We start from the raw sequence: 13,788 nt of genomic DNA on the forward strand, positions 1-13,788 counted from the left end.
TTTCATATGGGAACATGAATGCAAGAGGAAGCTAGTTATACAATGAGTTTGGAAAGAGGAATTAACCAATAACACTATGGCTTCTGGAAACATTAGTAGTCAAACCAAGGACACGCAGGCCATGTACAGAGCTCTCTGCTTTTAACTAGCCTTCCTCTGCACTGCACTCATTGGCTGCTTGCTGCAGCCCACTCCACGATATGTCTATTTCCATGCCTGTCCTTCTCTTTCTCATCTCTATACCTGTCCACCCTAGTCCTTCAACCTCTTTCTTTCAGTGTTCTTCTTGTTCTGACCTAACATAGACCTTACCTGCCATCCCACTTCCTGCTTAAATGTTTCAACCCTTTTCCCAATCTGTATCTATCTTGCCAAAATGCACTATTAGATATTAAGGGCTTAGAAGAGTGTTCTGCTGCTTGGTTAGGGATTAGTACCATCTTCTTCCCCCCTCCAGCCTCCCCAGCTGCTAGCTGGAGTTGCTAAAATACTCAATTCAGTAACAAGGAAACAGATCCCAAGAATAATATTCAGCCTATTTGGTGCATTTATAAGTTCACTGGGACCACCTTTGACATTAGCAAAATCATGACAGCTACCATAATGGTTTCTGTCTCCATATATCCTTATTCAAAACTCAGTGAAATCAACGTGAAAGTTGCCATATACAGGTTGGCTTGGAACTAGACCCTACAGTTCTGAGGATTAGACCATTGCCATTATTATCATCAGCCAATTTACATTTATGTTAATTTATAATACGAAATTTATTTTTAATATATTATTAAAGTGTAAAAATATTAGAAAAATTGGTTTAAAAATGCATAACAAAAAATATTCCCATTAAAAAATAATCTAACTTGCAGCAAAACACAAAGAAGACAATAATGAAGTATCCTTAGAGAACTGGCAATCCCATTCCTAATTCCATCCTGCCACTAATTCTTCTGCTAGTACTGATGTGATGCCCAGAGTACAACCAAACTAGCTGTCTTTGTACAGATTACTGTTTCTAATGTATTATTCCAAATTACACCCCTGAGTAAAAGGACAGTCTACCTGTGCAGCATGTCCCAGAATTAGCTTGCAGAATGGAAAGCAGCATTTTGAGTCTTGTTGATTCGTGTTCCTCTCCACTTGTAAAGAAACACAGAAAGGAAAGTAGCATCATAATTATTAGAATATCACGATCCCTTTGGGAATGACATTTTGTTAGACATACACAAATAGCATCTAATCTTGTAGGAGTAAACTGGAGGAATCCCACAATGGCAATTAAATCGAAATATCATTTTATTGATCTCAGAATATAGTGCTTCTCAGCTGCTTAATTAAATTGGAATCATTAATAAAAGTAAATGCTGCACTCTTCCAATGAGTATACAGCAATGAGAAATGTGCTATATGAGCCAGTTTGCTCCTGAACTGATTCACAGAGATGACATTTGTGTGCCAAACAAGCTCTTAAAAAAAAAAAAAAGTGCAGTTAATTGTAATTCGGTTGGCATGTATTTTTAATATTGGAACTCCATGTTTTATTTGTGTTATAAAAATGCTTTTCACTTTATTCATTTGTTTATTTTGCAGAGTGCATCTAACTTGGATAAAAATACAACCAAAGCTGAGAGTGCATGGCTGTTCAGAATATGGTATGGCTTTGACCACAAGTATCCTTTTCTGTTATAAACCATAGATGATAGTTACATTACAACTGGCACCTTCAAAATATTTAAGAATCAAAAAATTATTATACTTTCAAAAGCAAAAACAAAAGCATAATTTATTTTAACATGTTTAGTAAGGAGAAGAAATTTTGAAAGTTCAAAGAAAGCTGGGCAGTGCAGTGGTAGCACATTCCTAACTGATGCTATGAGGAATGAGAACAAGCTAAGAAGCTCTGCCCTACAGTAGTGTATAGACAATAGGTTTAAAAATATTAAACATTTTAAATTCCAGGATAAATCTAATCCAATTATTAATCAGATAGGGTCTAAATTCTGCGTTTGAGAAACCGGGAGGCTGGAGACCGAAGCAGCCTAATGTCTGCTGCCTGCCTGCATATTTAGAAAGCAGTAGCTACCCAAGAGAAAGTATAAATAAGACAACACTGGTTTACCCACACCTCTTACAGAGAAAGACGCACCCATTGTGAAGATGTAGCTCCCAGGACTTCCCTGGAGCTCATACTTCCTATTCCCTGGATTCCTGAGCGTTTGTGTTTCTATTCCCATTCCTATTGAGGCATGTATGGTAGAGATCTTGAAATATGGGCGTCTGATGCTTCATTCTAGGAAGTCTGGTTTCCATGTCTTTTGCATTTCAAGAAAACATTTAAGTGATTTTTTTTTTTTTTTTTAAATATTCTTAAAAAGAACATCCTCCTGAACCCAAGGTAGAACATACACTCTTTGACACCCATGCTGTCACTAATGCCTGTGCAAAGATGGTAAAAGCTACCATTCTAATTTATTGCCATTTTAAACTGACTCTGCAAAGGCTTTGCATAGCTATCAGTGAGATCCCACAATAACAATCATGCCCTAAGCCTGTAACAGAGATATACAATGAATAGCCCGTCTGCTTATTTCCATGCATACTGGCTCAGCAGCTGAACAGGCAAAGCTCTACCAGTAGTCTCCATTATTCAATAGCACATCTATTGGTCCATTACCCTGCGCTACTCAGTAAAGATTAACATCTAGGCTACATGTATGTTTTTCTGGTACCAGTTGCAGCAAACTAGGCTGAAATATTTCAGCCAATGAAATGTAACTCTTTGGGAATACAGCTTCCTTAAAGAGTTCAAGTGAATTTATCGTTCAAAGAGATTTTTGATGGAAAAAACATCTTTTTGGTTAAAAATGAATATGTTGCCCTAATTCATCTACCAGAGCAGTTTTAAGGGCCAAAAAGCACTTAACATTAAAATGTTTCCCTAGGATAATTCTTCAAGAATCCTTAGAAATAGTAGGCGAATGCTGTATAAAGGGGGAAAATATGTTTAAATGTTAATGCTGAGTACCGGCATAACTGGCTTTAACTATCACCCAGTCCCATTTCTTTTTCAGAAGGAATAGCCTGTGGTTGTGATATATCTTAGAAACTGTAAGTCAGAAGGAACAGATGGGGGGCGGGGGGAAGGCGGGGGCAGGGGATGGGAATTGCTCTGGAAAAAAAAAAAAAGAGAAAGCAAAACAATGTGGAAGTCAAGAACAGGACAGAGGCATGAGTTAAAAAAAGACATGAAAAAAAGACAACAAGGGTATAGCTAGAAAACAAGGGACAGAGGCAGAAGGGATAGAGAAATCAATACGAAAGAGTCAGACAACAGTACATGCAAAATGAAAGGTCTGTAGAATGCACCGGAAGCACCACTTCTCAGAGGTTATCTGTATGGTAGAGATCTTGAATATGGGTGTCTGAGGCTTTATTCTAGAAAGTCTGGTTTCCACATCTTTTGCATTTCAAGAAAACATTTTAAGTGACACTTAAAAAATGTTCTTAAAAAGAACAAATTTATTCATAAGTGTCAATCTCTCTTCCAGTCAAGTCATAATCTTTCTTTAGAATTCAGATTTTCAGAGATTATAGCCCTGCCATTATCCTAAAATATATCTTTATTGCAAATAATACCTCTACATTTTACTAAGCCTGAAAATGTATGACCATATACCTGCACAGAATAATGGTTGAATCCACTAATGCTATGACTCACAGCTCTGAGCATTTCTTTGGTATGACTATTTCTGAAAGACATTCTTCTCAGGGAGAAATTATCCACCCAAACTTTCTTTTGGTTTTCCCTGTCTAATGTTACAAAACTGTGCTGCTAAGTTTAGAAGCAATTGTCATGTAGCACAGTATTCGTGCCCAATACAAGATTGCATAGAGAATTATGCAATATAAAGTTTTCAAAGAAAAGATGCAGCAAAATAATAATCTATCTGGTTATATACTTTGAAAGCATACAAGACTCTGACATTTCTATAGTTTGACATTTGCTCTTAGGCATTACACAAATCTACCCACTCTTCTGGCAATAACATCTCTTTTTTCACAAGGGAAAAGCAAGAGGGAGGAAATATCACTGAGGAAATCAAAAAGTTGTGCTATTCCTTGCTGTCCTTATGAATGATTTCCTCTTACTTCAGTGGTCTTAGGCAATGGCAACGTGCCACGCTAGGCTAGAACTATTAAAAAAAAACCAAAAACTGAAATCTTTAAGCAAGTATCTTTGAATCAGGTATTGACACCTAAGAAAAACATACCGTTCTCTAAAATCTAGGCTAAATGTTAATATTGGAATAATAAAAATGAAGAACGGATCATTTAAATGCTTAGAGGTATCCTCTTGAATTTTCATGTCAATAATTTAAACAAGGAAAATGCAAAACAAAATACTTGGTACCTGACAGTGGGTAAATTCCAGTGAATTTATTTCAACTTCTTTGTTTGTACAGCTTACAATGCATTACCATTTGAAGCTGTAATATCCTACTTCAGGCTAGTGGACAAGTGAGGGAATAAACAAATGCAACAATTCATCAGGGAAGAAACCCAAGATCTATAATCCAGCACTATATACATGGCTTTATATTGTTTTTTGTGTTTTTTCAAGGCAGATGTAGCCAAGTTCAGCTAACAAATGAGTAAGTAGGCGGAAATTTTGTCCTGCATATATAAGGGCAGAGATTCTATCAAATGGTGAGCAAAGTCGTCCCATTCCAGAGCATCCCACAACAAAACTGTAACTTTGCTCCCAGCTAGTAGCAATTTGCTTTTAACTCTTCTCAGCCCCAAACCTCTTTACTTGCTTATGCCAGCAAGTATCCCTGGGTTTTGCCTGCCTAGTCCCAAGACATTGTGTACCTGACTAGAGTTAGAATTCCTCCTCTACATAGGCCTGTATTCCCAGTTACAATCTACTGCTAAAAATGAAGATAAAATTAATATATTAAGTGTCTTGCAAGCAATCTTCACCTGTTTTTCCAGCTACTTTAGACTAAACTCCTGCAATCGTTTCTGGTTTAACATGATCTTATACAAGGCTTTTTGTCCACTAAAGCTTCTTTCTCTATATGTATTCATATAATTCTCACTTCCTCATGTGGGGGCATTTTCGCTCTTGCTGGCTGTTCTGTAGCATCAGTCAGGAAGATGACTACACTGTTTTCCTGGCTTCTCATGCTGTATACTGAGAGGAGAAGCAAGGATTTGGGATTGCTGCACTAAAACACGAAAGTGTAAACATAACTGAAACTGAAGATGAAAAAAGAGAGCATAATGCATGTGCTAAGATGTTTCCATCCATAATTGCTCACCATCTTCATAAGGAGAAGCCTACGTTATGTTGCAGGATATGTACTTTAATAGTACACACTGAAACTTGCATTGAGAAAAAAATAGTTACTGCGTAACAGGAAAACATATGCAAGATTACAATAGAAGAAAGCCAGAAGGGAAGGAAGAGGGACGCAGACTTCAAATGCACGGTAAGTTTCTTTGAATACTTAATAAGCGTTAAATTGCAAGACACAGGCCTTGGGCCCATCTGCAGCCAAGTCCATTTTTTTTCTGGCAATGGGGTGAGGGTGAGATTGCATGTGATGTGGACCTCCAAGACTAACCAACATGACCAGAGCCCTAATGCTGCCTACCTCGGGCACTTGTGAGGGGTGAGAGATACGACGATTGTTGTTAGCTGGCTCATATGGGTATTACAAGTGTTGCAATGACAGGCCTAATTCATCCTTGATACTGCTCCAAGCTACCAAATAGCAATGTAGCTAACTTGCACAGAGCTTTGCTTTTCGAGTGGCTCATGTGCACACTGCCACGAATAGAGTAGGAGGAGGAGAGCTTTCTCCTTCTTTACAGATTTCTTTTCAGTCTGAGGAACTAACATTCAGCTATGCTGAATAGAAGCAGGAGTCTGGGACAGAGTGAGCCAATTCTCCATAAAGCAACTTCTAAAAGCGTTTCTACTTGATCTGCAGTTATCCGTCATTCAGATGCATTCATTTCAGTTTAAAAAAAAGCTTGTTTGTGTCCTTTGCACTTACCTGAAATCAATCAGCCAAAAGGAATTGCATTATTTGTACACTTCAAAAGTTTATCCTCCTTAACTTATCAGGGCACCTATCATTTTAGTTCTCCTGTTCTCTGTACATGGATAAACCAGACATAATGGCTGCCTATGAAGTAAGATAAGTACTATTCTGTGCCTGTGAGAAAATGGAAAAGCTACTAAAAGCAAAAGTGCATTCCAGGGTGAACAAACAATCAAAGAAAAATTCAGCATTTTCTGGTCTTCAGCTGAATTTTCCTATTGGGATGACTTGCCTCTCTCATATCAGAGACAGACATCTTTGGAAGGAAAAGACAAGAGGCTGTAAGCATGCATGTGCACACCATTTTCTTTTACCTGCTGGAGAAGGAAAGGTTTCTTTCTTAATTACTAATATTCTGATTTGGTATTCTTTATCACTTCGGTGACAACAGAAAAATAGCACACGTTGTCCTAGTTTTGGACCAGAACCTCATTTTGCTAGACAGTTTTGAAAGAAATGAAAGACAATCTTAACTCAGAGAGACTTTAGTCTAATTATGAATCAAAGAAGCATCAGATAATGCAATGTAAGCAAATTCGGGTACCACACAAACAGTAATGTAGAATTGGCTAGCAGGAAAGGTAGACATCATAGCATAGATATGCCAATGGAGCACAAAAATCAGTTTTGCAGGTGTTACAAGCAGATCATAATAAAAGCTGAGAGGACAGCACAAATCCTAGTAAATGGATTATAGTGGATATCATAACATGAACGTGACACAAGAGCAGCTGACTGTATCATAAGACTTTCTCAAACACTGCAAACTTGAGCGATAGAGGGTCCCCAGAAGGTATTTTATTATTAGCAACAATTGCCTGAACTTGGTTCAAAACTCATTCCAACAATACATTTTTCAAGCACATGATCTAGAAAAACTCATTGTTCTTTTTACAGCACAGATAATCAGTATATCTGATTTGGTGCTATATCTTGACCCTTTCCAAGGACGCAAGATTGTTGAAACTCTGCAACTTAACCTAATAAATAAACATGGCTAATGATTAACCAGAATAATAAGTGACCTCAGTTTGTCCTCCATTCACAGAAAGAAAACCTTGATAAGTAGTTCTTAAACAATTCCATGCTGAATATGCAAGTAAAATCATTCTCATTTGTAAAGTTTCTCTCATGTCAATTCTTTGAAAATCTCATTCATGTCCAGGTATTTTTACAAGAAAAAAATTACTAAACGTGAGTTAAATAACAGGTATGAATGCAAAGTTAAATACAAAGTGTTAAATGAAAAATCTCTGGTTCTTGTACAATATTTGACATATGATCCTCTTCACCCTTCCATTGCAGAGACACATATGGAAACATTGGTTTTGATAGTTTCTTGACATTTTGATTGCAAAATGTAAATCTTTCAACCCACCCTTTCCCCACCATGATCCTGAAGGAAGAAGGGAGCTGCAGGAATTTTGGTTCCACGAAATATAATCAAAAGGAGATCAAGTTTTAAAGTTTTACTGTTTAGATTTTTCATCCTGGCACTAAGATGCAGCATATTGCAGAAAGATCTATTTACATGTTTAAAACCAGGGGAAAAAAAAAGTGAAAAAAAAAAAGATGAAGGTAGGGAGGAGAGGAACTGACAAGGGAAGACAATAGAAAGATCAGATTCTTTTTCATAGTCTGATTTTCTCTCTTATATAAAATAATACAAAAAAACAAGTCATTCTGGAAGATGACTTTTTTTTTGCCAAAGGCTTTACTCCACTTGTAGCAAAGCCATTATATCAAATTTCTTGATTTCTTGAAGCCTTCACAGTAGTACGCAGTGCTTTTGCCTTTAAAGGAAGAAATAAAGAGACGTGGGGGAAACTTTATGGGATTTTTAAAAAGTCAATGTTCAAAATAATGGTTAAACAGTGCAGGCATGGGACAAGTGGAGAAGGAGAGCATGTCATTATTATTGCAATCTGAGAAAAAGGGAAGTGCTTTAATGTGAAAAGAGATTCACAGTAAAGTAAAAAAAAAACCAACAAAAAAACAAAAAAACACCCACCATTTTTAAGCTGTTATCGAATCCTTGTTGTCATCCGTCGGAGACATGCTGGGCCAGGTTCTATTTTCTGTTCTTTGCGTCAAATAGTCATTGATTTTTGTAAGAGTTTTGCATTGTATCTAAGGCAGAACCTGGCCTACAGCTTATTCTAGACAACTCAGTGTGGAATCACCAGCTTTTCTATTTAACATCATAGCTCACTTGACGTAGCATACCTTTTGTTTGTGCTGTTCAAGGGGTTCTCTCAATTTCTGATAACAAGGACCACAACTGAATATAAAGACTGTTTCACAGACCCCAGTGGTCCTAATATAAATGCATGGTTCTTTATGCAACTATGTCACTTTCTTTCATGTAAAAATATATTAAAATCTGCAATAGCTAGAAACTACAATCCTCATCCCACAAGATGTTCTAAAATTTAAAAATAAAATTGTTCATAGAAGAAATATAACATGATAATCTTTCCAGTACAAAACAACTCCAAAGCTCATTTTAAAAGTCAAAACTCACTCTCTTTTTTTTTTTTTTAGTATTTCTGAAATGTTTCCAAGACTCATCAACTGCATAGGAGTCTGGCAGCCCACCAAGTAGGTCAGAAAGTTGACAAAAGAGTAGAGAAGTGGAACTGGAGCCTCTGGAGCCCTAAGAAATCTGGCTTTTGCAAGGCTCTCAGCAGAGGCTGTTAATGTGCCTTCCACATGGTTTGCCAGAGCCAGGGGAGTAAAGGGGAAAGGAGCAGGAAACAGGTAAAGCTTCTGTCTGCAGTGCTGCTTCAACCTGTCTTTTTTTATTTCAGCAAACCTACACTTTAGACACAGAGCTAACACATCTGAAAAATTTTGACTGGGTATGACTAATTCCTGCAGTATGTTTTAGCAGCTGATGTTAAAGAAGCCCCTTGAAGCCTCTTTCTCTACAAAGCACCACTACGTGCTTCATCTCTGCTTGTGAGTGAGTAGTCAGTCCCCCTGACCTGAGGAACCTTTGCACTACACCTGAGAGCTGAAATACCTGAGCCATTCCTCCCAGATTTACCAAGGGCCATTTCTGAAGCTATTCAGCAGACCAATCATAGAATCATAGAATCGTTTAGGTTGGAGGCTTACAAGTCCCACCAAGAGCACGTAGCACTTCATACAACCAAGGCCTCAGTCAGGCAATCCAGCTTACCGATCTGTTTTCATTTTTTCTCTTAATTTTATTTTCAGCTGTATGAAGCCACCATATACAGCTGTAGCATGTTAAAACTAGACAGCGTCAAGATTTACGCTTCAGCATAAGAGAAATTCAGCACATATGCTACCAAGACAGAAGTATAGAGAATTCCTCTAATAGGTGTAGTTTATACAGAGGTGCTATATTAATAGCTATCAACCAAGAGCCATCTGTTCCGGCATGGACAATAGACACAACTAGAAAAATTGCTACATTTACAAAGACACCATCCAGTTCTGCAGCTTACTTCTACCTACATAGCTGTGTGTTACAGTACCTGTCAAATCAAAAGACAGAACTTGAAGGAGTTGATCTAAAGCCTAGTGAAGTAAATAGACTCACAGTTGATTGACCTCCACAAACTATAGCTCAAGCCATCTTAGTATCTGATTTTACTGATAAGTATTAATTATTATTCCATGTGACAATTTTTTATTTTGCTTTATTTTTTCCTCCCCTCCTCACTTTATTATTACAGCATGCTGTAGTCTGAATGTACAAAGAAGCAGAAGCCTAGGCTTGTATTAGTCCACTCAAGCATGAAATTATAGTTTGTTGGCCGACAATACTTAACAGCACCCAGGAGACCTAAGTATGATATAAGAGTACCAGAAGCTTATAACACAGATTTAATCAAGCATAACTTAAAACCTTCTTTCAAGTCTCTTATTATTTCATTTACAGCCCTGTGTGTGCAAAAAGTTACTTTGCATTATATGTAAAGCATTTTTAAATGTTCTTCTGCATATATATCTTTCACTGTTGCCTTTCCAGTCACCTAGCACATGTCAGCATGCTTGAACGTGCATGCAGCACATGCTGCATATCTAATACGATCTATAAATGGTACTTCTTTTACAGCAGCAATTGTCACAGCAAGATATTGCTAATTATAACATCGCCTAAGCAAGAAACTGGTAATACTTCTAGTGAGGGTCTGTTATTAATGTTAAATTCCAGTGGTATTCTTGTAAAAACTGTAAGACTAAAGGAATTCAGTATGATTAAGGTTATTACCAGGAATGCCAAAGGGCACGTTAATGATTTTCCATTAGGAAGTATTCTTTAATTGAACTCTTTTACGGAAAGCTAATATCTGTCTGCAAAACTCTTAAAGTCACTAACATGTTCCAGTGCCTTCAGTGGGTGTGGACGAGGCCCTCAATACAGGTCTTATTTGGAAGCTTAGTCTGTATATTGGCATTCTTCCCATTTTAGGTGGTTGCTCTGGAAAAAGCACTGTTGGTATCCTTAGTTTGTGTTGGCTATGATAGTTTTGAGTTGAGTTAAACTACTTCAGCACACTCTAACACAGAACCACCAATAAGGCTGAGGCAAACGTGCAAATGTGTGAGGGAGGGAAAAAAAATTGTTTGCCTCTAATTTTAAGAACACTCTGGCAATCAGTGATTCAAAATAATGCAATTCGTGGCAGCAGAGAAACTGAAGAGCCATTTTCTATTTTCTGGTATTGAAATAGGTGCCTGATTCGCTAGAACATGTGCATCATCATGCATTCAAATATATTGTGAATCAACCAGTATTAGTACCAGTTCGTAATTCAGCACTTCTCCTCAAGGGGATGCTAAGAGAAGGTGGAGAGGATAAATCGGAAGAATGAAAATCCTGATTTAGGGCTGACTACAAGTTTGCATGAGGTATTGCAGCAGATCATGAAGTCCCAAACAGGGGAGACGAAGGCTGCCTTTCATCTTACACTACACTACAAGCTTCAAGTACAATGGAAGTCAGAGTATAGTGTCCATAGGAACACAGTCTCTTCATTTAGATGCCTAAAAAATCAGCAGAGCACTTCTAAAAATCCAGGCTGTGCCCTTTTATTTTTCATAAATATAGACCTAGAACTCAGGAACCTCTTGATTTCTGTAGACTCAAGTCATCCTAGCAGAGGGGTTTTTTCTGTAAAGCTAGCACCATTCCTTCCAGCTGAACATGTTTGTGGGCTTCTCAGTGAAGGCTATTTTACAGAATTATCATCCTGACCTTCTTTGCACAGTGTGATCTACTTAGTTACTCATAGTAAATACAGCATTCAGATTTACATAATCTTCTCCTACAGGCCCAGAAGCTGAAGAAATTTTGCTGACAGTATTTTTAGAACTTTATCAGTATGCATCTAGTTGTCATAAATAGAGTCCAGTTTGACGTACAGATAAAGAAAATGAGCCACAGTTCCAATCACGGCACCAGTTCTACTACTCTGATACAAGCATAACAATGAAACCTGTTACTCCATTCTTAGTGACAGAGGGGCATAGGAAGATGTTATGACTTAGAGGGTTTGGTCTGTTACAGAATGGGACAGCACAATTATTTTATGAACTTTGTTATTTCCACTTTTAGAAAAAGAATCCATTCCTAAAGGTGAACAGTAGAGGAATAGGTGGCAGCACAGAACATTTTCAGATGCTTCCTTTGTGGCTTGGTCACAATTGGTCATATAGGTGCGCAGAGGAAGAGGAATAATGATAGATTGTAAAATAATAACTTTGACAAAGTGTATATAGTTCACCTAAAAGATCATGAAAATAATACCAGAATTTTGTGGGTTCAATGTCCTGGAGCTGCTACTTCAAAAAGCAAGAAATACTTTCACAAAAGATTAGGAAATGCATACTTAATTACATGAAGGAATAGAATAAGTATTTTGGTCTGATGATTTTCAGCAATTTTTTTTAACTTGTGTTATTATACCTGATGAAAAAAGTTTTAGTCTGTTAAATATTTATTTAAAAATTATTGTAAACGATGTATTATTTATGCAGACAATTTTTACAGATTTTTTTTTTGTCTTCCATGTAATTATGTCCTGAGAACACAGCTGTGTTGTAAATGGTAAAATCTCACCCAAATTCTATAAAGTTCCTAGCCAGTGCTGATGGACCTTGAGTGTTTTGCTGTCTGTTCATTAGAAATTTATAGGGGGTGTTTCATTCAATCTGCTAAAAGCAACCTGGTGATTTTCTGAACTGACTCTTTACCACATTATGGTACTTTCAATATTTAATTTTGGATGCAGAAGTAGGGAAAACCAGTTGAAAAATTAAGCATTTCTCTACACTTTTTGAAATACGGAATTTCTCAAAATAACCCACGGACATTGACCATAATCCTGAAATTTTAAACAGTAAATTGTTATTTATTATATCCTCATTAGCCAAACTTCTGCTCAGTACTACCTATTTTAAAGAACAGGAAGTCCAAGCTTTGCAACATCTGTAATTAGTTCAAGAAGTGGTTCCTTCCTTGTTTCATTTTGGTTTTGGTGCACTGCTAAGGACCTGTGGTCTAAACTCAGAAATTACCTGAACTGTGATTGTTACACCAGTGTAATACCATTAATTTAAGAATATTCCATTAGTCTTAGTTTACACCAGAGAAGCTGTCAATGCATACAACCTTCAAGCCTTTCATTATACACATCTTCAGTGTCTTAAGAGTCTCAGTTATACCAGCTAAAACAAAGCATCCCTATTCACGTCCACTATTTCCCCAAACTAGTGGGAAAGAAATTTCCTCCATTCTACATTGATTTAAGTTGGGTTCCTTGAGAAGAAAGTATGGGGAAAGTGGATTTTTCCTCAGCAACTGCACTATCCTACATAGCCTTGGTCATGAAACTGCTTATGCTTTCTCATTCTCCAGTGATCAGCCATCAGGTGGGAACGGGGGAACACAGCCTTACAGTACAGAAACCTGATTTACACTTTGTTAACAGAACATCTAAAACCAGTTTGAGGAATTTTGAACAGTAATGATAAGTCCTAATATTTTCAATGTGATTAAGATAAGAAGTGATAGACCCTTCTTTAATGGGGAAGCACAGAAATAGTTTTTACTCATAAAAAGCCCAGTATGATTTATTCAAAGGTTGAGTCCTCATTAAAGATACAGAATAGTGCATGTCACAAACAGTTAAGGCTTTGAAATTCTTTGTGGATTATTCACCAAAATTTGCATTGCTACACAGCACAAACTATTTTTGGATTCTACATAAATAGAATATCTAATATAGAATTACATTATAATGAAATATGCAATAATGCAAGCACCCATAAAGTGCTTTTCATGTACTGCAGGCATCCAAAAGTTTCAAATGCATAAAATATGATTACACTTGCTGCATAAATGACTGCATATCCGGTTCATTCACATTTAATTAAAACTCAGATGTAAAAAATACACATATACAGTCTGCTAAGACACAGTTAAACTGCTATTGGTACTTTGTTTCATGGCCAATAGCAGTAGGAACTGGAACGAATAAAGATGTGATTGGTCTTTAGGGCTTGGTCCTTCTGTGCTATGCAGAAAATGCTATTTGTTAATGAATCATGAAAATGCAGATAAAGCAACTCTGGATCTGATTGTTCCACAGGCTGCTACACAAATTTAAAGTGGCAATATAAAGGTACAGTTTTTATGTTT

At 37.0% G+C, this 13,788-nt stretch overlaps 1 protein-coding gene across 1 annotated transcript in view; it reads left to right on the forward strand.

The window, feature by feature from the left end:
- The window catches only part of SLC9A9 (solute carrier family 9 member A9), a 215,758-nt gene that overhangs the window by 158,613 nt on the left and 43,357 nt on the right, over positions 1–13,788 (forward strand). The window contains exons 14-15 of the mRNA XM_075717165.1: positions 1,103–1,110; positions 1,590–1,667. Coding sequence (XP_075573280.1) covers positions 1,103–1,110; positions 1,590–1,667 — 86 coding nt within the window. The remainder of the gene's footprint in view (positions 1–1,102; positions 1,111–1,589; positions 1,668–13,788) is intronic.

This window comes from Pelecanus crispus, chromosome 9 (assembly GCF_030463565.1).
Source record: "Pelecanus crispus isolate bPelCri1 chromosome 9, bPelCri1.pri, whole genome shotgun sequence".
NCBI classification, from domain to species: Eukaryota; Metazoa; Chordata; class Aves; order Pelecaniformes; family Pelecanidae; genus Pelecanus; species Pelecanus crispus.